Source organism: Python bivittatus, unplaced genomic scaffold, assembly GCF_059951505.1.
Source record: "Python bivittatus isolate LINGU-HERP-01145 unplaced genomic scaffold, Pbiv_v1 ctg000140_np1212, whole genome shotgun sequence".
In the NCBI taxonomy this organism is placed as follows: domain Eukaryota; kingdom Metazoa; phylum Chordata; class Lepidosauria; order Squamata; family Pythonidae; genus Python; species Python bivittatus.
Genome location: NW_028277043.1, coordinates 967,933 through 991,919, shown reverse-complemented (window position 1 = coordinate 991,919; position 23,987 = coordinate 967,933). Strand labels below are relative to the sequence as shown.

Below are 23,987 nucleotides of genomic sequence, written 5' to 3'. Positions count from 1 at the left end.
AAATCAATTTGGAGAAAGTTAAGCCTTCTCTGAATGCTATTTTTGCCTAAGATTTTGCCTGCTGAAACAGACAGGAGCTTGTAAATACCCCCTGATTAAAGCATGGCTCTAAGAGGATTAGCAGTCCTCAGAAGGATGAAGGATCGTTTTTTTTGGTGGGTCTACAACACATAACAGATGCTCAAGGCCTCTGGCTCCAGAAACCTAGGGTGATGACAGTTTGGCCTTCTAATTCCACAAACACCAGTGGGATTGGGGTGGAGGGGAGTACTTTTCTAATCAGAAACCTCCAAGGAATTCAAGAATCTGATCCTGAGATTTACGGTAAAATACAGATGAACACACCCACTGTAACTGCTGGGGAATAAAAATGGTATTTGTTTCACTAGCTCAACTCTCTCAATGAAAATAAGTTTGACTCTATGATGCTATCGTACGCAGAGAGCTGCAGCAATAAAAAGATTTGCAATTTCTTCTGCTGACTAAGCCAGAGGTTGCACGTAGAGATTGCTCAAAAGCTTTGGTTACAGCCTCCCCCCACCCCACAAAAGTTGCCAGCAAATTGTGATTTCTAATGTCACGGAGGGAAATACGATTAAATACACAGAGAGTAGTCATACTCATGACATATTTAATGTTTTATTTAAATATATGTTTACAGCTAATTATGTCTAATTTGTTTTTGTCCTGGCCACAGAGTTTTTGGAAGGAGCACCCCTACTTTAAAGGGTTACAACAGATAAGAAGCAACATATTCTCTGCTGTGGTGCCTGCCTTCTGGAATAAGGTCTCCCCCACCCCGAGATCCAGATGGCTCCCACCCTGTTGACATTCCAGAAGGCCTTAAAGACCTGGCTGTTCTCCCAGTCCTTAGAATAGGGTGGATAGAACCCTGTTGTTAGATGTGTTTGTCATATGTCACATATGTTTGGATATAGTTGTCTGGATTTGCTATTTGTTTATTTCTCTTAGGGTGTTTCTATTTGTTTTGTTGTATTTGTGTTGTATTGTGAGCCCACCCAGTCAGCCTGGAGTCAAGGGCACCACAGTTGAAGTAAATTAAAAAAAAAAAAATACAGTGTTCTTTCTACCTTGCAAAGACATGCTGGAGTGCAAAGAAGGAAGACCTGACCAAGGACACTGGAATTCTGGGTGGCCCAGAATTCCTTTCAAATCTCTTTCAGCAAAATCATCAATTGACCATGAAGGTAATTCATAGGGGGCACTCCGCTAAAATTGCATTATATAAATTCCTACCTTTCTAAGTTGTGTTCATAGGGTTTGAAGCAAACTGGCGTCTATTACCATCTTATCCATTACTATACCACTATTCCTCATTACCATCAGTGAGATGTGTACAGCAACGGAGCAATCTACCTACAGAGATTGTGTTTTCTCCATTTTGGAAGTTTGTAAGAAAAGGCCAAACAGGCACCTCTCATCAATGGTTTAATTAGTTTTCCTGCACATTGAAGAGGGTTGGAGTGGGTGAGCATTGTGACTGCTTCCAACTTTACAGTTCTGTGATTCTGTGTTCCTAAACCACTCAGGGATGTTTACATTGGTTGAATATTTTTGAAGAAATTGAGAAAATCTCCCCAAAATGTTTCGCAATAAATCCTGCTTTTGGTTTTTTAATTCTTGTTATTAGTAGCCAGGATTGTTATTACAAAACCCTGGGAAATTAGAATACCTCTTTCATTGGATCCGTAGTACTTGAAAGAGTTACAAACTGCTTTTAATACAACAAAGAGCTCTGAAAAATCAATTCAGTTCTACAATGAAGGTTATGTTTATTCAAATCTGGCCACTATTCAAATAGCCATATTAATATTTTCCCCAATAGACAACTTTCATCTATACAGAGGTTGTTACTGCATTTTATTTTGTTGTGCTTGGGGGATCTGTGACCTGAAATAATAAATAAAGTTGCTCCAGATTGAAAATTGGAATATGGATGCATTTTTAAAAAGATTGCATATGTATTGCACATGCAGATAGAGATGTGTATGGGTGGTACCAATGCCCTCAAGTTTTTATTCTGATTCTTTCCTTTGACTTGGGGGAGGAAAGGGTCCTGTTCTAGATTTAACTTTTTTTTTTTTAAGTTCTTGTCCAGCTGCTTTGTTTCTTCAGTGAAAAAGCAATCCATCCATCCATCCATCCAAGCAAAACAAATAGAGATCATGCTCCCCTGTGAGCAACCATTGTGTGATATGTGGTTAGAATTCCCTTCTGCAAAAAAAGTAGTTTAATAAGTCTGTCACAGGAGGGGGGAATTGGATCAGAGCAGCTGTGCTGAAATAGCTGGCTGGGAAATCTGTTCATCTGAAGAAAAATGTCCCTGTATGCTACTGGCCTCATGGAAGCCAAAACAGGCTTCTTCACCCCCACCCCACCCCCACTCCAGGGGGGCTATTAGGGGCTTTGGAAATGAAGGTGGGCTTCTGTTGGAGCTTCAATATTTTTTGTGCCTCTTATTAGATAAGAATATGGTCCTGCGCTGGGGGAATTTATCAACCTATTTTTCAACTTTTATTTCGTTCTGTCTCCTGTGATTTTCTTAAGAAATGCACAGCTATTTTTTTCCCGCTTCTACGCCTCTTCCCTTCAAATGGCTATTGCGTTTATTATTTCTTAGATTTATATCCTGCCTTTCCTTCAGGAGATCAAGTTGGCATACAGAGGCCTTCTTCCATGTATATTTCTCCACAACAACCTGTGAGATTGGTTGCGTTGAGACATTTGGGCTTAGACTAGAACATGAGTTTCCCTGGGGCCAGTCCAGCACCTTCACTACTATACTATACTAGCTCTGGGGCTGAGAGGGAGGAACTGACCCCAAATCCTCCACAGAGCTTCTGTGGCTGAGTGGGGACTAGAACCTGGGTCTCCCCCTACTCCTAGGACACCTTTGCCACTACACTCTGCTAGCTCTGGGGCTGCGAAAGAGGGAAGAATTGACCTGAAGTCACTTAGTGACCTTCTCTGGCTGAGCAGAGACTAGAACCATGGTCTCCCTGCTCCTAGTCCAACATCTTCACTTGTAGACCATACTGGTTCTTTTATTTTAAATGTTGTTGTTTTCTAAAGCAAGTGTTTTTGAGCAAAAATCAACTTTGCAATACTCAGCTTTGCAACACATTCTAAAAATGGCTGGAAGTCTTGGCTGCTTTGGAATTGTCCGGAACAGACTGCCATCAGCCCTCCAAATGGTTTATTTTTTAAAGGAGGAGGACCTCTGACCACAACAAGGTTATCTTCCCCCAAACACTAATGTTATTTAGCTCACTGTTCAGTTTTTGCATGTAGATTAGTCAAGTGCAGTATATGGCAGGGTGCCAATTCTTTGAGCTAGACCAGGTCAAGAAACAGGCATGGCAGGGGTTCCAGGAATGTTCTTTATTGTAATAAGGTAGAATAACATAATCCTGAAAAACTGCCCATGTTTCTCTCTGCCCCACCTGACACCAAACCCAATCAAGGTGGAGTTATTCTGAGTTTTTTTCTTACACTTCCCTCTATCTCAGGACAGTGTAATCTTCTCTAAAAGTTCCCCCGCCCCTTAATGGCTCGCTCATTCCTTCCCTATCCCCAAGGTCAGCTCTACATTCCTTCATACCCGGTCCCAAAGATGTCTACAGATTCCTTTTAACCAGCAGAATGAACACTGCAGTCTCCTTTTGCTGAAGGAAACTGAATTCCATCCAACACAAATATACCAGAAATCTCACCTCGACGTCCAGCTCCATTTGTTTTCCAGTCAGGAGCCAAGAGGTGCACCGGGTGGGATGTTTTCACAAGCAGGTGTTGCACATCTCGCCATGTCAGCAAAGGGCTAAAAATCACAGAAGGAAGGACAGAGAAAGATATATGTATGAATGATTGTATGCATGCATGCAGCAGGTCTTGCTGACTCTAGAGGTGGGCTTCAAAAAGGACTCAGCCAAAGGGAACCACTGTGGCAGAAATATTCTTCAACTTCAGCCAATAACTATCTAAAGGGTTCTGGTCAATGAGCTGAGAAACCACCTCCCTGCAGCTAGGATGCTGTAAGCTAGTCCTGATTACAGAGGAATAAAAACAGAACACTGAGACAGCAGAACGGGCTGCATGACAGGGAGAGCACATTTTCCTCACCTTCCTCCATATAAAAATGCCCCAGTTTTTTTTTTAAGAAAAGAAATCTATCCAGGAAAAAGCACAACCAGACAGACTCGTTTTCTATTGGTAGGGAAGTCTGTAGAAACAGGGACACTCCAAAGCTTTTAGCAGGAATGGTGATTTGAATAATTTTATTAAGAGCTTTAGACAGAACAATGAAAGAACACAAGCAAAAAGAAAAAGGAAAAAAAGTTGTAAGAAAACAAAACAAAATAAAACCCCCTCACCCCTCTAAAAAAGTAACTTCCCACCCTCATCGTGAGAATTATAAAAAATTCCATAATCTCTTCACCAATATACAACTCTTCATCCCATAACCCATCTCTTAACAATAGACAAATCAAATAAGTAACCTTTTCTCCCATCCAATTCTCAGCAAAAAGTCCAAACAGTGCTCTAAAATATTAACATTAGTTAACATATATAAAATTCAACATTCTCCATGTCCACTCTTAGCTAAAACAAAATCCCATTTAAAAGGCATAAAATGCTTCCAATATCCCAAGATAAGCAAAGTAAAAAGAAAGGTTTAATATAACAGAAAGAGACCATTTCTTCTTTACAAAAGACAAGCTCCAATGCACAACATTTTTACCCTAAATAACAACTTATCCCATTCTGACAAACATTCCATATCTCAACTCTAAACTATAAGCAAATCCACAAAAGACTGAAATTTAGCATAACAGAGATAAATAGTTAAAGAAAACAAGATGAAATTTCCTTACTTTAAGTAAAAAGACAATTAAATACAAAGCCAATTTGAGTACTATGAAATTAAGATACATAAAATAACAATAAAGGAAAGAACTTAAACACCTTATTAAGTGTAAACAAATCCAGTATATCACATTTTTTTCCAGTTAAGATATTTGCAAATTGAAAAAGAACCAGCCAGAATAACATGTCCCATTTTATCCCTGGTCAAATACGCCGATTTTATATTCCTTTTTTCTTCTATACAGAACAATCTTTCTCTGTAATCCATTCAGATGGTAATTGACCTTTGTTGGAACTTTCTTCAGTACTTTAAACAATCTCTCTTGTGACTCCAACAAAAAGAAATTATTCCAATTGCTTTCTAGGATTATCATATTTATTTTCTTCTTAATTTTCAAATTCTCATCCAGTTTTTTTCCTTATATCTGGTGAAAAGTTCTTATACAGATTCTCATCCGTGTTTTCCTTGGGTAACTTTTGCTGCATATCTTATTCTACAACATCTTCTGAAAACAAACTGTTCTCAGAAAAACACAACATAGCTGTCATAATTGATTCAATATCCCAATGCAGTTCCTCAAAGATACCTCTAAACGCCATTTTAAATTACTTGTCTTATTATGTCTTCAGTCTCAAAAACAATTTCTCTTTCCCACAAACATGCAATTATTCTTTAAGAGTAATTTCAGAGTCTTAATATTCAAAATCCAATTTCCAATGCTTTCTGAGCCCTTAATCTGTTTAAAAACTTTCTATAGCCAAAACCTTGTCTTGCTTTTTGCTGTTTAAGTTCTTAAAATTTATAAGTTTTCATACTCTTATATTAAGGACTGAAGGCACTCACCAGCTATTTCCAGCCTTGTTACTTTGCAGGTATCTAACTTCTTTGAAGCAGTTAATAGGCAGTTAGAAGGTAGTTAGCAAGGGAAGTGTATGAACTTAGTGTCCTTTTAAAAAAGACTCCATTTGTGGCTTGAGCAATTATGGAGAATTCCCCCCCACACACACACACACACCTGAGATCACTGTCTTGCAGTCTCTCCACAAGGAGAAGGAACAATCATAAGGAGAAACAATGGGCAATCTCACCATCTCTCTCTTTTATCCAGAGGGGATCATAGGAACTGATATGTTAATCATTTCCTTATTAAAGTCAGATGTCAGGTCCACTTTACATGGAACTGTCTTCAGTCCACCATCTTTCCCAGGAAGTCCCAGCAGGAACACTAATTTGAGAGAGGGTGAGTTGTGGCCCTTAGAAACAAAACTAAGTAGTCCATTCTGTCACTGAAGAGCATTACATTGCAACCATGTTTAGAAGAGGGTCAGGGTTAACTCCAGGAGGACTTCAAGAATCTGTTCATTTATCACTTCTTGAAGGTAGATGCAACCTCATAATTTCAAGAAAGGCTGGTACAAAGCATCTAAAAAACCCTGATCTCTCTCAAGCTGTCTCCTCCACTATACTCCTCCCCACTATATGAACAGGAAGATAGGCCACAGATCAATGAAATAAACAAGCAAACAACAAACCAAGTGTTGGATTACAAAACCAATCACTTTCAGCCAACAAATAGCTAGGCATGATGGGTGCTGTTCCTGAACTGATTTGGAGTTCAGCAAATTCTTTAGCGTGACAGAAAATAAACTATAAGTTCAGAAAGTGTAGGGGTAAGTGGACATAAAAGCCAAAATCTACCTGGTTGGATAGGATGGGCAGGCTCCAGATCCCTTCCTTCAAATGTTGTCATCTAGTGGGACCTAGGCAGCATACCTTCTCCATAGCTACACCTGCCCTGTGAAACACCCTTCCCCCTGAGCTCCAACAGGCCCCCATCTTCCTTGCCTTCTGAAAGGCCTTGAAGCACTGGTTCTTCCCACAAGTGCTGGGGTAGTCTGAGGCTGGAGCCTGGTAAGATGGTACTTTGCTATGGTGAAGAGCGTTGCCCTGGGTGCCATGAGTTTTTATCATGATGGTTTGGAGTTCTTTGCTGGTTTTATTGTTTTATGAGCCACACAGAGTTGTGGTTAGAACATGGGCAGCTATTTAAGTCTTTTAAATAAATAAATAAAATAATATCCAGAAAAAACAGCAGTTTTGGCTATCGCATTTCCCTACGATGCTTTTGTCTTGCAGGTGTTTCTCAAAATGTCTCGTATGCACCTATGTATAGTACATAATTATTATAAATGTTATAATAATCAGAGCATTTAGGAATAAAACTGTCAGTTGATTGTCTCTCTGGCAAGAGATAGAAACATTGGAACACTCCATATTGCTATAACATGTTTGGGATTGAGCATTTAATGGAGTGTTTTATGTCAAAGAGCTAAATAATTCCCAAATTTACAGACCCAGCTTCCACCAATTTATTTGCAAGCAATGTGGAGCTCTCCGTGAGTCCTAGTCACACATCAAGTTTTGAAATTTTTAAACCATCTTAAAACCCAAGGTGCCAATGCTTGTGCTTATACTTGTGAGACAATTCAATCTCCGCCATCATAATAATGCGGAAAAAAGTGCCATCTTCAGTACAATAATGCAAAACAAGTAAATAAATCAACCCATCTCTGCCTCTGTGAGTCACAGCAATTAACAATGTATTAGCACTGAAAGCCAAAGTCACAGCATGGGAGTATTAAAAGTAGTCAGTAGTGATAGCTAGGAGATCATTCTCTTCCCCTTCATTTAAAAAAAAATAAAAGCTGAAAAAGTTTGAGTCTAAACAAAGGCGACCAATTTTAACATCTCTATGGAAATTCATTTCCGTTCTTTACTGAAAAATGGGAAACAATGCAGTCTCACCCAGATTTTCAGGGGTTCCTCAGAAGCTTATCTCTGCAAGATCATGGGTTTCTCAGTCAAGAAAAGAAACAACAGTAGATAAACTTTTTGAGTTGTAGCTCCACACATTCCGTTGTGATTGGCTAATGCCCCACAGTGGGGGGTGGGGGGGCATGCACCAAAACATCAAGAAACTTTAAAAATTGCCCCAAATCTCAAAAGATCTCATCGGTCTCATCCAAAATCTCATGCAAGAACTTGAGATTCTTGAATCTCATGAGATTTTACCCATTTTTATTTTAAGAAAAGGCTTATGTTTAATTGGATATCCAAATTGCATGCATGCCACCCCTCTCCTGCCACATCTGCATGAAGCCAACTTCTGCAGACTGGTGCTTTCCAAATACACTGGCTTCAACTTTCAGAAATCTGAGAATTGTAGTCCAGTACACCTGGCGGTCATCACGTTGGAGAAAAATCATCAATACTACCTTGAAGCAAGACTCTCATGTCTTTAACTTATGTCTTTAAAGAGGATTAGACAAATTCACAGAGAAGGTTATGAGCACATATGAGTATCTGCCGTCATCAAGATTACAGACTGCATCTCTCTGATTATCAGATGCTATGGAGCAACCAAAGAAGGAAATTGGTTGGCCTCTGCAGGAAAGAAGACATTCAAATGAAAAGACCAAGGAATAGCAGAGAACATGTTCTAAAATGGTTGTAGGGGAGCAACTCAGCAGGCCTCTGTACCACCCAGAATGCTTTCAGGGTGGTACAGTTGCATACATTTGAAAAAAAAACAACCATAGAAAGGATAATATCTTCATCCTTTCTCCTTCTTTTTTCCCTAGATTAAAACACACAATCGTTTAACAAATAATGTTTATACAACAGAGGATGAATTGAATCCTTACTTGGCTTCCAGAGCTAGAGCAATGATCCCAGCTACCATGGGGGCAGAAACGGAAGTCCCAGTGTGGCCTTTTGTGCAATGTTTCTTCAGATCCGTGGTCACCTAAGAAGAAAGCTGATGTCACTATTAGCTGAGCTGGAAAGGGAGAAACAAGGCTTAAATCACACTGTGTAGCCCAGATTTTGTGCAACCATAAATGGCCAAGGTCAAGAAGATACCAACTGCTCTTTGGCCTTCTGTTAGTAAGCCATAGTATGTCAGTCCCTCCTTCCTTCCTTCCTTCCTTCCTTCCTTCCTTCCTTCCTTCCTTCCTTCCTTCCTTCCTTCCTTCCTTCCTTCCTTCCTTCCTTCCTTCCTTCCTTCCTTCCTTCCTTTTCTTTTTTGGACAAATGAGATAATCTGACCTGCTATAACCTCTTCCAAACAAGAAGTTTAGTATGACTGGGTCTCCATGGAGCAAAAATGTTGAAAAAAATCAGACCTAGGCCTTTCCTCTATGATCTGTCAACAAGGGGAACTGTTTAACTTGGACCTGAGTAGTAAAAAAAAAGGAATTCTCGTTAATCAGTTATGGAGTCTAGGAAATGTTCTAACTCTGTATTCTTGTGTAAAGCTGTTTCACTGAGTTTTGGCAAGGTGCTTTGCACAGCTGAGGCAATGCTACCGGTATTGTTCAGTTGTGGCAGTTATGCAATTTAACTCATCAAGGTGCTCTGTATTGCTTTTATAGTCATCCACCCGCTGGAAGATCTACCGAATGCCTGTACAGAAGTCTTTCTGTTACTGGATAGGCCACAAGAGTGTCAGATCAACAATGCAAAGTTTCACTCTTTACAAGCAGGAGACTGCACTCCTTTGCAAATAGAAGCATCACCAAAGCAAAGTACTGTTTCAAAGTTTTACCGTTTACTTACAATCTGCCGCTCGTAGAAGGCCCCACTGCTATAGGTTGTAGCAAGGGTAGAGGCGCACTCCTCCAAATACCACGGCTTGTTCCCTTTCTCGGTGGTACTGCTAATGGAGACGGTGTAGATGCTGTTGGTGTATCCATCACAAGAACAATGGTCCCCTTCTCGGCCACCATTTCCAGAAGCCCACACAAAAATAGAACCCAGTCCTCTACGACCCTAGGCATTGGGGAAGAAAATGGGTTGGAAAGGGGACTGACCACTTTACCTAGATTCCTAAAGCTCTATCCAGTATGAACAATGTTAATTGAATTTAACTTCTGGAAAGTTTCGTTCTCAGTAAAATGTGTAAATCGTCACATTTTAACTGTAGTTCCCAATGTCACAATGGTGGACCAAATACATATGACTGAACATAAAGCATTTTACTGAATGCAATGGGACTTCTGCCTTTCAAAAGGAATGCTTGGAAACACTATCACCTCAAGCTTTCATCCCACAAGCAGCAGCCCACACTTCTTTTGATAGGGCAGCATTGTGGAGAGGGGCGGGGAGGCAATATTTCAGGTGATAAAGATTTTGGAGGACTGAGAGAATGTAGATGAAACTGAATCCCCTACCCAACCCTTCACCTAGCAGTACCCTGGTCTCATCCTAAAGACAGTCCACTTTCCAGATTTAGAGCTAATGACACAACTTTACACACAGGCTAGAGCAGACTGCAGAAAACCTATTGGCTTTTGTTCCTGATAGTCACATGTTTGAAGGTTGGGGGAGCAGGAAGGAAGTTGAAGTACAAGTGGGAAAGCATGTAGTTTCTCTACATTTGGTTAGACCGCAGGTGTAAAGGAAAGGAGAGTTGGCCTTTGGGATAGGGAAGGGATGAATGAGCCTTTAAGGTAGACTTTCAGAATTACATAGTCCTGAGAAAGAAGAAAGGTGAGAAAGAAATACAAGAGCCAGTTTGGTCTAGTGGTTAAGGCTCCAGGCTAGAATCCAGGAGATGGTGAGTTCTAATCCTGCCTTAGGCGTGAAAGCTGGCTGGGTGGCTTTGGGCCAGTCAGTCTCTCTCTCAGCCCAACTCACCTCACAGGGTTGTTGTTGTGGGGAAAATAGGAGGAGGAAGGAGTATTTGGTATGTTCGCCACCTTGAGTTATTTATTATTATTATTGTTATTGTTATTACAATAACAATGATGATGATGATGATGGTGATGATGGCGGGATTTTAAAAAATCTAAGAGAGAGAGAGAGAGACAACCCTACCTCGATTTTGTAAGATGGGACCAAGACAAACATGGACAGGCTTTCAAGATTCTGTCATTCTACAGAGTATTCCCAGAATCCCTCCGGTTCCTGTTTCTTGACCTGGCCTATTTTCAAGGGCTGATAGCAATGATGGGAGTTGTGATTAAACACATCTGGTTGCAGAAAACTGAGTACAGAGGCCATACACAGAAAAAGGAGTAACAAACTTGGTTGCCACTTCTGTGATCAAGATTGCTCCTGAAGTAGCTTTTCCGGAAAAGAGATGAGGGAGGCTGTGGGATGTCTAGTTCCAGTTCTAAGCATGTTGAAACCCATAACTGGACGGTGCATTGGTGCAAAATGGAGAACAAAATCTGAAGAAAAGCAAAAAAGACCCCCACCCGTGAGAAGGGAAAAGAGTGGGCTACACCATATCACATTTTCCTCACACCTTTTTAATGCCTTGTTCAAATGCTTGCTTGGCCAAAGGACCAGGCCCATCCACAGTACGGCCATCGTCATCCGGGCCCCAACTGGCGCTGTAGATGTGAATATATTCTGGTTTGGCACCAATCGCCTTGGCTTCCACCACATCCGTCACATCACCGTCTAGCATGCGGATGCCTGCAAAGGAACCCACCCAGAGGTTTAAAAAGAAAGAACAATTTGGTTGTGACAGCTCTTTGTACAGGTACCCAAAGACAGCAATCAAAGGCTTTAGTTCAAGGTGCTGCCTGGAGCACGAATGGCTGTCTGCAGAGGGACTGGCCGCTGAGAAGACAGCTAGGACAGAAGCAATCCAAATCAAAATGAATTCTGAACCAGCTGGTGCTTCCGCATTATCTTCAGGAACGGCCTCAGATAGAAACCATTATGATAGTGCAACTGGAAGGTTACCAAGCCATGGATACTCATGTTTGGCCAACTCCACAGCTGCCCTGTAATGAGATGGAGCTGTCCCTAAGAGCGAAGGCTTGTTTTGTGCATAGTTCTGGCACACCACAGGCAACACCTTGCAGAATAAAGAAAGACAGGGGGAGAACACATTAGAAGCCAACAGGCAGATGGAACATTTGCACAGCGACGCATAAGTTGGTTATGGAAATATATTGGGTGCATTACTCTTCTCTGATGAGCATGAGCACCAGTCCAGCAGCTAGCCAACACGGCTTTGCTGGAAGTGAGTAGGCAAGGGCATGGTCCACCAGAAAGCTGGCTGGGTCTCCTCAAAACGAATGGAATCCAGGCAACAGCTGTGCCTGCTGGATCAGGGCCAACATCCTCCTTGAATTTGTGAGATTTTTTTTTTTTAAGAGAGAAAAATGCTGCCAAACTGGCAGACACTGTAATATTAAAAAGAAAGTGCTTAGCCTTGAATGAATGAATAAATGAATGAATATACATGAAACAGTCTCGAAAAATTCTAGGAGCTTGATTCATTCTTTCTGTAAAGAGGAAGGACTGATTATTTATCACAGTTTGGAGGCTTGCCATGGGTGGCAGCTCTTTTAGGAGAAAGGGCAGCCAAGGGTAATCTTAGTGCATAATATGGTTAAGTACAAAGGCCTCTGCTTATTTTAAAAGATTTTGTTTTTCTTTCCACCTATATTTTTCCTTAAGGAACAAAAAATCAAGAGAAAAAGTTAATTACAGCTGCAGCTTTACTGTAGATTGCCGTTTTTTAAAAAACCCTCCTGAACATTATCCTCTGATAGCACAGAAGGAATCTAGGTGGTTTAGCAAAAAAAACCCCTTCCCCTGAGCTGAATTCAAACCAGCCTTTTGCAGCAGGCTTATTTCTATAATTGCTACTAGAAGTTCAAGGCCAGACTCTGCTTTGCTCCTGAGATAATTGGTTGGGTGAAAAGAAAGATACCAGACAGTTTCAACTCACTAAGCACAAACACATCTACATTCACCCATTAGGAAATATTGGAAAAATAAAGCTGCCAAAGCTTTAACTTTGTTTAACTTGTTGCCAAAGTTGTAGTCTGCAATGGGAAGATTTGATTATACTTCATTTAATAAAGGGCTCACGATCTCACAGGGATGGAAAAACTGGAAAAGCTTGTAGGAAACCAAAACATAGGCTAAATGGAAGGGGAAGTAGGATTTTGATCCAAAAAAAGCTTTTCCACCACTTGAGTTAAGGTAGAACTATAGTAGTACACACATTTGGTCTGTTAATAATACACTAGTTTGGAGGGGACTGGTTGCATGAGAAGACCTTTGTTAACAAAGAACCCCAATATTGAGATTCCATGTTAGGCTTTGGGAAACAACACTTCTATAGAATTTTAGCATAATGTCTATCCCAGAAACCAAATTTTGGAATTCATGGTTAACCACGCTGTTCAAAAACATGCAGAACCCATTACAGCTAATTCTCCTTCCAGTTGAGCTTAGCTCCCAGTGATTTCAAGGACACATCCATGCAGTTTTCTCAGCAACCATGTAGAATTGGTTTGCAACTGTTTTCCTCTAGGATGTTTCCTGACTTCCCTGTCTATCTACAGCCCTGGTATTTCTTGATAGTCTCTCATCCGAGGGTTATCCAGGTCTGATCCTTAGTTTTTGGAGATCAGCCAAGGTTGTCCAGGTACAGCCTCTAAAGTGTGCAAAGCCCACTCAGCCAGAGTTGTAGTAGTCTTTACTGCAGTCACTGACCAGCATTCCGATTGAATTAACCAACAATTTAAAATAAATTAAAGCATTTTTATTTCAAATACAATAAAAACAAATACAATTATGACTAAGTCACCAAGCAGAGACAAAAATGCAATAACCCTCCACCAAAAGCAACTTGCAAATAGGAGTTGAGAGAAAGCTACAGTTAAGAATCACTGCCTTTTTTATTGATATGCAAAGAGTTGTGGATCTGGAAGCATCCTTGATTGATAATTACCAGCAGAAAAGGTAGAATCTCATTCAAATTAAGCTTGATTCCTCATCTGAAAATAGAGTACTTGCTGGAATTCTTGTGCTGTAACCTTAACCTTCCTTCTAATAAATACTATTAATCAGAGCTCAGATTCTTATTCTTTGAATTAACTGTTTCCAGACTAGATGGTAAGGAGGAAAGTCTAACAAGGGGAAGAGTTAACTTCTTCCTTCTCCTTTCATTCCATAGAGTTGATCAGATTCAGAATACCTCATGTTCTTTACTTCACTTTCTCTAACACAGCCCTCCAATACCCAAAGGCCATGTTCACGTTGCACACTAAATCTAGGTTTATTTAACCATTGTTGACATCTTAACTGGGTCGAGTTCACAAAGCACATTAACAAAGCAGCTATTTTGTGCAATTGATTGATTGATTATGTGCTATGAAGTCATTGTCGACTCTTAGCAACCACATAGATAAATTTTCTCCATGGTGATTTCTCCCTAACCTGGTCTTTCAGGTCTTCTAATGGGCCACTCATCACCACTGTAACTGCATTATATTAAATAAATACAATTACAGTGGTACCTCTACTTACGAACTTAATCCGTTCTGTGACTCTGATCGCAAGTCGAGTTGGTCGCAAGTCGAAGTAAATTTTCCCATAAGGTTCAATGTAATTACCGTTAATCCGTTCCGGCGTCCGCGGACCACGCATCAGGGGAGGAAAAATGGCCGCTGACCACGTGGCAGGGCGGAAAAATGGCTGTGGACCACGTGTCAGGGGCGGAAAAATGGCCGCGGACCACGTGGAACGGGAGGAAAATGGTCGCGGATCCGGTTCGTAAGTCGAGGCGAGTTCATAAGTAGAGGTAAATTTTGGGGCTGGAGCTGATCGTATCTCGAAAAATTCGTAAGTAGGGGCGTTCGTAAGTAGAGGTACCACTGTAATAGGATTATTTGCAGTGCATTAATATTTTTCCTCTCCTGTGGTATGTCTCCTGTGGCCTCAAGTTGTGGACCTGTACACTAAACCATAAATGATGATTTACAAAGCACACAAAATGCTAAACCCCAAGCAAGGAAACCCTTTGGGCTTAGGGCACTGAGGCGAATCCACTTGTGAAGTAGCCTTTTTGAACAGGGGACCAATAAAGAGAGAAACATATTCCCTGGGGACATAACATGGGGGAAGGGTGACCCTAATTATGTGGCTATAATCTTGACTTTTTTATCCCTCCTTTGCAGACACCCCTGCCATTATCTGAACTCCACAGCAGCTAAGAGAAGACCTTACAATTCCAGTCAAACATTCACCCAAACTGAAGGAGAATCGATAGATTATCAGGGAGAAGTCAAGGTTTAAAAAAGAAAATGGAAAGGAGAAGAAATAAATCAGCTATTTCCCACAGTGTAAGCCATAAAAGCTTCTGATGGCTCACAGCTTTCAAGAAATGGGAAAACAGGAACGATGGGTTAGTATCCTCTCTTCGTTTATTGAACGGTAAATGTACTCTGCCCTTGGCAAAGAAGAACAGAACAGAAAGAGGAAGGCAATGAAAGGGGAGCAAGTAAAAATGTAAGATTGGAGCTCTGGGAATGTGATGGGTAGGGCTCCCCACCAAGCAGAGCCCAGTCCTCAACCAGTGTGTTTCCAGTGAGTCTCTTTTGGCACAGGTGTGATGACCAAAGAAACATGCAAGGCTTCCTCCCCAAACCTTGTGGATGATCTTAGTTGGTTATGATAAGGTTGGCCTTAATGTTTGGTAACTCTTGACACCTATAAAGACAACAATTCCAGAAGGGATTCCTTGATTAGGCAGGCCAGCATAGAACCTTCAAGAGTGCCAGATTTATTGCAGCCTCAGCTTGCACAGATTAAAGTTTAAAGCATTGCTCTCAGTTGGACAAAATGGGCTGTTGGCTGCACAAGCTGATGTCACAGTAAATCTGCTAGTCTTTAAGGAGCATAGAACTGTGCATGGGATAAAGGCACACTGGCGTCCATAGAAGAACCCAAGGGGGCCTCCCATCGACCATAGCTACAAAACCAACATGTTTCTGTGATGGCCACTTCAAAGAGCAGGCCTCTTTGCAGAAGACATTGGATGAGAAAGGGTCTCAGACTAGAAGCTTCAGAATGGGTCTCCCTTGGGCAAACCATGAAAGCTGTGAAGCAAAGAAAGAAAGAATACTTTCCCCCACTTCCTTCCAAGAGAAGGAAAATGGCTGGCTGATTTCACATTTGATTTAGCTTAAAGCCACTGGCATTGCAAACCATAGCATAGGGCTTAGCCCTGGCATGAAGCAAGAGTCTGGGGCTTGTTGTTGTTCAGTCATTAAGTCGTGTCCGACTCTTCATGACCTCATGAACCATATCGTACCAGGCCTTCCTGTCCTTCACTGCCTCCCTGAGTTGGCTCAGTTTCATGCTCATTGCTTCAGTGATGTTATCGAACCATCTCATCCTCTGCCGTCCCCTTCTCCTTTTGCCTTCCATCTTTCCCAGCATCAGGGTCTTTTCCAAAGAGTCCTCTCTTTGCATTAGGTGACCAAAGTATCTGAGCTTGAGCTTCATTATCAATTCTGCCAATGAGCAATCAGGGTTGATTTCCTTTAGGATTGACTGGTTTGACCTCCTAGCAGTCCAGGGGACTCTTAAGAGTCTTCTCCAGCACCACAGTTCAAAGGCATCAGTTCTTCGGTGCTCAGCCTTCTTTATGGTCCAGCTCTCACAGCCATACATTACTACTGGAAGAACCACAGCTTTGACTATGCGGATCTTTGTCGGCAAGGTGATGTCTCTGCTCTCCTATGCTATCTAGGTTTGCCATAGCTTTCCTCCCAAGGAGCAAGCGTCTTTTAATTTCATGGCTGCAGTCTCTGTCTGCGGTGATCTTGGAGCCCAAATAAATGAAGTCTGTTACTGCTTCCATTTCTACCCCTTCTATTTGCCAGGAATTGATGGGTCCAGATGCCATGATCTTAGTTTTTTTAATGTTGAGTTTCAAGCCAGCTGTTACACTCTCCTCTTTCACCCTCATCAAGAGGCTCTTTAGTTCTTCTTCACTTTCCGCCATTAGGATGGTATCATCTGCATATCTGAGGTTGTCGATGTTTCTCCCTGCAATCTTAATTCCGGCTTGTGATTCTTCCAGCCTGGCATTTCTCATGATGCGTTTGGGGCACCCAGCTACAAATTCAAGATTCCACTGTGGGCAAAAGCTGATATCTTCATATTTTAATTTTGATGTTAAAGTACAGTTTTGGCTTGTGTTCTCCCTTGCAAGAAGCACTTCCAGATAAAGCATGGGCTTCTCTGGCCAATAACTTAGGCCACTCCTTAATTTGCTTTAGGGGTCAGTGCTCTACTGCTTTGCCTCTTTTTTCAATTGTACTTTGCTTATATTAGAACAGGAAAGGGGTTAATAAAAATTAATATGGGGGAGAGAAAAAGACATCCATCAGCATAAACAAGAAATATGAACAACCAGCATAAGTCCTTGAACCCAGCCCCACAACCTTTTTAGGCTGATGGGCCCATTTGCAATGCTGAGGACAGGTCGTTGATCTTGGCAATGCCACCCATTAATTCCTTAAAAAAAAAAAGAAATTTGGGGTCCATTTGTGGACCACAGGGATCCTTGGAAATAAAGGGGATATTGGAGGTGGCAGATTGCGAGGCCATATGCCAGCTTTTCTATTAAAAAAATATTGAGAAAAATACATAAAAAGTCAAATGGGAGGGAGCTTGGAAGACATAAAGGTGTCCTTAAACTTTGGGTGCCCCATCCTTAAGCTCAGGGGAACTTTCACAGATAAAGAGCTTGGTGGGTCAAAAACAAGAAGTGGGGAAAATCTCTTATTCGCTTCCTGTGCTTTTCCCATTTGGTTTCTCCATTCCTTTGCAAATATGCTTCAGGGGTTATTTCTATATTCCCCACCATGACTCTGCCATCATCTTGCAGCCAATCTTCTGACAGCAGGTTATAGAACAAGAGGATTAGACAGGCAAAAGTTATTCAACTGCAACAGCTTTAAACAATGGCTGGGAGGGAACTTCCTTGCTAGCACACCTCCAACCTGCACCTCCTGAGTTTCAATCTGAGTGGAAGAGGGGAACTGAAGGTCAGGGTGAAATTTGACAGACCTGAAATAAAATAGTTTTCAGTTTTTGTAAAGACATCTAAAAGCAAGCAAGTTCTGAATGGCAGTGCACAAATACTTTATATTCAAGAGGGCAGAGGAGCCTTGGTTATCACCAGGGACACTGTAAAGCCTATTAATCTGTCCAACAGAGAACTAAAACTTTCAAGAACAAGAACACAGGGCCAATTCATGTGTTACTTGCTCCAAGCATCAGGCCTCCCTTAGTGGCAAGAAAATCCCAGACTAACTTGTGGAATTATCTAGACAGAGAACAGGAACGCAGAGAATGTAAACATGCTACTGTCTCCAACGGACAGGATGAGGACCAGCGAGAAAAAGCAGCAGAAGACTTCTCTTCATGGGGGCTGTGCAGTAAAAGGAGGTGAAGCCTTTGAAATACGATTGGATATAATTCCTTACCATTTCTCCCACCCACTCAGAGCCCATCAGCTGCCTGATATATCCTGTATACAATCATGAAATACTTTCTAAGCAGTAGTCCTATTCTCTGGAGGGACTCTGACATCAACTGCACTTTGTAAGATTTTGTGAATGAGAGCCAAGCTAAATATTTGATATTAGACCTGTGTGTTTAAGCATGGATTTGACTCAGTATATAAAACAGCGATAATAGTGCTCCTTTCTAAGGGCTAAAGGGACATGCATGTGAAACAAATTGAAGCTTTCTTTCTCCCTAGACTGGCACCTCACCTCTGTGTAGGCTACCCCACCCAGCACTATCCCCTCGCCAGTAAGTTCACCATAGGAACTGCATTCCCTTAAATAAAATTTATACTTCAGAGAAAGCAGAAGAAATTGTCTAGTGCATTATAAAATTGGAAGGGAAGAGGAGGCATAGACAGAAAAAAAAATACTGGACATTCCTATATTTATATTTCCAAGTTGGTTTAGCAAAAACAGTAAAAGATATATAGCAGAGGTTACAAATGGCATCCATTGAGCCAAATTTGGTTTCTGGAATCCCGAAGTGACGAGACTAAGAATGAAAGAGGTAGATGGTGAGACAAATATAGAGTAATGGGGGTCCTTGAAACACTGCATTAGGAACTGCTTTCTTAAAACAGTCTTCCACAAAGATCAGCTGCTGACAAAAAATGCACCTCTGGGTTGAATATTAGAAGAACGTTCTTCCTTACCCCCAATTCTTGCATTGTATGCAATTCCCACAATGCAGTTGGAGTTGTTTGCTGATGCGGCCACTTCTCCAGCACAGCGGGTGCCATGCCTAGGAAGAGAATTCACACAAAGGTTTTAGAATTCAGTAGAAACCTTACAAGAATTGGAGCGGATACCAGAGAGAGACCAATGCAGAATTCAGCCAGAGAGACCTGGCTTAAGGCCTGGATCTCACTAAGGCAATAAACTAGGACTGTTTTCTGGTTTGATAGCCATTCCTCCTTATAAGACAACTCTTAGAAGTTATCATCATAGTAGTTTTTCTCCTCTTAGTTCCTCCCTGCAAGCTTTATTTGGGATGGTGGAACGCAGAAGGCGTAGCCTGTTGTTCAGACAGAGGCACTTCATCTCTGTAGCACTGGGGCCATGCTCTTTCAAGGCATGCTAAAGACAGGTCCTAGGGCTAAAAGCGCATCTCCCGTTCTTAAAAAGAAGCCTGGAATCATCTTTCTGGGCCTCATCATTCACTTTGCAATGCCAGGTATTAATAACGCATCTGACACACATCTAGTTCCAGACTGTAACACTCCACCCACTGAAACGCTCCTAAATATGTAATGCAAAGTTCAATTCCATGCATATAGACATTCCAAGACAACACCAAAGCTAGCCTAGGCCTTTCAATATTTCCCTTTTTAAGTGCAGGGAATTATGTATTTACTTCTGTGTTCCGTACGTGCAGGGAAAATCCATCCTATGATCCTGACTTTTCAAGTAATCCAGTCAAGGCAGAGAGTTAGGGGTCCAGGGAAACTAGTTTTCAATTGCCATGTTTGTCAAATCCCCTTGCCGCGGTTTGCCAGCTTCACTCAATTGGTTTGGTTCATATAACACTAAGTATGCACGCTGGGGCTCTCACGGTTTGCTATGCTAAAACGTTTAGCTAGCTTATGGTTCTGGGTGCTGTGTAAACCCAGCCATTCTGGATGGTGACTCAGAGCTGTTTTTCATTACTGCAGCATGTATTATAAATAATGCTAGAGTTAAGGTACATTTCTGATGGGCAAAGGCATTCTATGCAAATCAAGGACAAGCGCGTCCAGGGAATTACTGCGTTACGTTTCTGCCTTCTGGTTCTGATTAAAGTGGAATGCCTCTACAGCAGCCTGTGCTCTGAAAAGTTTCAAAAGTGCCTAAAAGTTTTTGATAATTAATCCCCTCAATTAATGAAGTGCTCAGAGGATTACTATCATTAAAGGAAAAGCTGATATTAGAAATAGAGCTTACATACCAAGATAAAGTCCTGCAAGTCTGGAGAATACATTTGCATGGCAGCCAAACAGCTGCAGAATTCAGCACAAATAACCCCCCCCCCCCAAAAAAAGAACTAGGCCTAGGGAATTGCCGCTCTACACTTTATTAAGCAACTGTAACATCTTATTTCTGATAGCATGTCAAACTATGGTTAATGAAGCTTAACTATGGTTTGGCTGGATGCCCTGACAGAAAACTATCGTTCCAATGGCTGATCCACCTCCAGAATTGCTCTTAAGAAATAGAAATGCTAAGCAGAGAGAGAAGGATTGAATGCAGACATTCAGGAGCAGCTGAGGGCCCACCAGAATTTTTAATATTTTAAACATTTAAAAAAAAAATTGTGAGCTAGCATGTTGCAAAATAAATAACATTTTAAATGATCCTTGTAAACTTTCTTTATAAAGGTGATGGGTTGATTACAACCAGAGGTTTACCTTGGAACTATGTCCCCTTCTCTGGAAAAGGACAAAACACAAGAGTAGGAGGAAGCATCTTGCAGGAGAGGAGCAGATACTCAACTGCTAAATAGGTATTCTGTAGCTGGCTATGGCCCATAGAGCAGCTATTTTATATATGGGCAAGCCCTTCCCCAAAACCCATTTTGCATTAGCACCCACAACTCATACTGAGCATTCTAAATGTGCCCACTGATGCCAAAAGTTCTACACCTGTGTGTGCATTCCTGCTTGAAAGGAAGCTTGCACATCTGCCTTACCAGAAAGTTTGGGACTCTTTAGGTACCCTTGCTTTACTAGCTCTTCAGGTTCCCTGCTTTGATCTGAGTTCTTGCATGGTCTTAAGTCCTGTACGCCACTCCCACCATTGGGGGAAAAAACAAACTTTTTAAATATTTCAAAGCAAAGTTTCATTGCTGTAATGACATCATGCTGTTCCTAAAATCCTATGGCCCTTTCCTAGTTATGCCTGGATCTTCTGCAAGCATCTCCTTAACTTCAAAGCCTTGTTAGCCATATTACCCTTGCCCTCTTCCCCTACTCATCTATCTTGATGCACCTTTCCCTAAGACCTTCCTTCACCCAACCCCTCCTTTGCCTTTGGGTTTATGCTTTGAAATTCCCACTCAAAACATCCAGGAGATGCCATCTCTCAGTGTAAATCCCTCTTCCAAACTTAGCATTTCTGTGATACCTTCAGAAAAATTCCAGAAATCCTAAAGCCCATGAACGTTCAAGTAAACATGCATAACCTGAATGATGTTGGCTTCATTTGCTTGGCATGCTTACCCAGAATTAAACTAACCATATGATACACAATTCCCTCAATTTTCTGGGTCTGCACTGAACTCTAACCAACCATGTGGGCTGAGTTTGTAATAACACAGAAGGCTAAAATTTGACTTGTTTGTGATGCAGTGTTTTATAGATAGTCCTTGATTAGCAACCACAATTGGGACTGGTTGCTTGGTCATTAAGCAAAGTGGTCACTAACTGAAACCGTGACTGTGCTTATGATCTTACTTTAGCTTTCCTTTACTTTACAGACCTGCAAAGGTCATAAATGCGAGGACTAGTTGTAAAGTTACTTTTCATCAACATCGTAACTGTGAATGGTTGCTAAATGAGGACTACCTGTATGCCCCTTTGCCTCTGTTCCTTCCACTGTCTTTTTTCTTGTGCTTACTTTCAGACTGCAAGCCCCTTAAGGGCTAAACTGTGTTCTTTCTTCTTTGCAAAGCACTGAGCCCATAGACAGCATAACCAGCATGATCAATGCTAGATCATATCTGAACTGGTTCCCTAACACACTGTAGGGCCACCACATTTTTCTGGTAACAGAGTAACAGAACTTTAGTGCAACTGTTGAACACACAAAAGCTGTAATAAGTGAGAGAAGAACAAAGAAATACCTTGCTCAATTCACAGCTGTTAAAAGCTAATGAGCCTCGCTAGAAAAAGTAGTGGAAACCTGAAACTGGTTGATTTCCCTCCTCTCCATCCCCCCCGCCCCGCGCCCCAGGCCCTTGTAAAAATCCCAAATTAGCTAAAACTTTCAGCTCAGCAAACAGCACTGGGCCACATGGCTGTGATGTGCAAAACAGATGTAAGATTATCTGCTTTGCATTCTCCCAACCGCCCATCCCTTAGCCAAATTTGGAATTTTCCTTTTAAACATAAAACTCTCCTTTGAATGAGGCTTTTGAGTACAGGTTATTTCTGCAGAAAGCATAGTAGGGACATAGTAGCCAGCTGTATTTCAGGGAGATACGGCAAATGATTCACTAGCAAACGGCAAAAACAGGGGTAAAACAGTAAAATGCAGCACAATTCCATTCTTAACGGGAAGTGGTAGGGGAGGGGAGAAAACTGAACACACTTATTTTCATTGCTTGGATCATAGCGCGGAGTTGGATCTTCATCGTTTCCATTGACATCATAGCTTGCACGAGGGTCCTAAGGGAAAAAAAATAACAACTGAAAAACAAATAATCAGAAACAAGATGTGCAAAACCTCAGGACTGAAAAATTTCATTCCATGTATAACCTTGCTGTTCCTCCAAAGATCTCAGAAGATTTATCTGGGATTCTCATCTCTGCACTGAGGCCTGTTCAGACCATCAGGTGGCTCTGAGCAATTCATTGCTGGTTTACAGTGCAAGCCTACACTGGATTTCTTAAAAGTAAGTTTCACTGTGTTCAACAGGACTCATTCTCGAGCAAGCAAGCCTTGGCTTGCTTATTTACTTGTTCAAAGCATGTTGTAAAAAGAAAACCAATCCCTTTAGCTGAAAGAGGCTCTCAGAGAGGTTCACTGCTGTCAGATCTCCAAGCTAAAAGAACAACACAGGAGGCAGGTAGTGTTGGGATCAAAAGCAGATTAAGGCACTTTGGGGCTAGTGTGGACACCCTCTCTAGGCCTGTCATCAGCTCCCTAAAAGAATGGTGCCTTGCAGCTGTACAAGCTCAGGAAAATACTTGTTTAAGAGCCATGACAGAGGTAACAAGAGGACATGTCTTGTATTGCTATCCTGTTGCCATCTCCTTAACTCAGAAAGAGTACAGAGAGGGGATCCGCATCAGATCCGAAGCACTTTTGCCTGCTCTGAATCCAAAGATGGCATCCCTCTACACCAGGGTTCCTCAACCTTGGCAACTTGAAGGCTGGCTGGGGGATTCTGGGAGTTGAAGCCCACACGTCTTCAAGTTGCCAAGGCTGAGGAACCCTGCTCTACACAACATCCAAGAAAAAAAGATGGAGAAGGAAAGGGGGCAAAACTCCAAATTCAGATACCTCTTAAAGCAACTCTTCTCCCACCCCTCTGGGATGGGAACAGGTACAGACACCCCAAGGGAACAAGTTGCAAAAGGTACGTATGGACACTTTGCAGGGTCCAGGGTGAGACCCGACTCCATTTCTCCTTCTGTTATGCAGACTACTGGAATAACTGCCTCTATTTTTCTGCTGAGATACTGCAAAGGCAGCTGAAGTCATAGCAAAGAGTTCAGACTTCCCTGCTTCTTTTTCTTATGTTGTACAAGTAGACTATGGCCAGAAGACAAGTGCCAAAGAGCTCCCGCCTCTACTTACATAGTTTTGTACAAGATCAGGATGGTTCTTCTCTATGCCATCATCAAGGATAGTTACTACAACACCCTTGCCAGTGTATCCCCTCTGCCAGGCTCCCAGAATGTTCATTTCGGACCTGCATTCACTGTTGTTGTCTTCACAGTGCTGAGAACAAAGACAGTAATGAGTGAGCCATTGCTTTCCTTTCCATTCTGCCACACCCAAGTCAG

The 23,987-nt window shown here is 41.6% G+C and overlaps 1 protein-coding gene across 1 annotated transcript in view; it reads right to left on the bottom strand.

Annotated features, from left to right (window-relative positions):
- PCSK6 (proprotein convertase subtilisin/kexin type 6) overlaps nucleotides 1-23,987 on the bottom strand; it is an 86,365-nt gene that overhangs the window by 33,717 nt on the left and 28,661 nt on the right. Inside the window, exons 4-10 of the mRNA XM_088136406.1 lie at nucleotides 23,779-23,922; nucleotides 22,567-22,643; nucleotides 18,936-19,024; nucleotides 11,196-11,368; nucleotides 9,503-9,715; nucleotides 8,590-8,690; nucleotides 3,735-3,838 (exon numbers count right to left, since the gene is read on the bottom strand). Of these exons, the coding sequence (XP_087992532.1) occupies nucleotides 3,735-3,838; nucleotides 8,590-8,690; nucleotides 9,503-9,715; nucleotides 11,196-11,368; nucleotides 18,936-19,024; nucleotides 22,567-22,643; nucleotides 23,779-23,922 (901 nt within the window). The remainder of the gene's footprint in view (nucleotides 1-3,734; nucleotides 3,839-8,589; nucleotides 8,691-9,502; nucleotides 9,716-11,195; nucleotides 11,369-18,935; nucleotides 19,025-22,566; nucleotides 22,644-23,778; nucleotides 23,923-23,987) is intronic.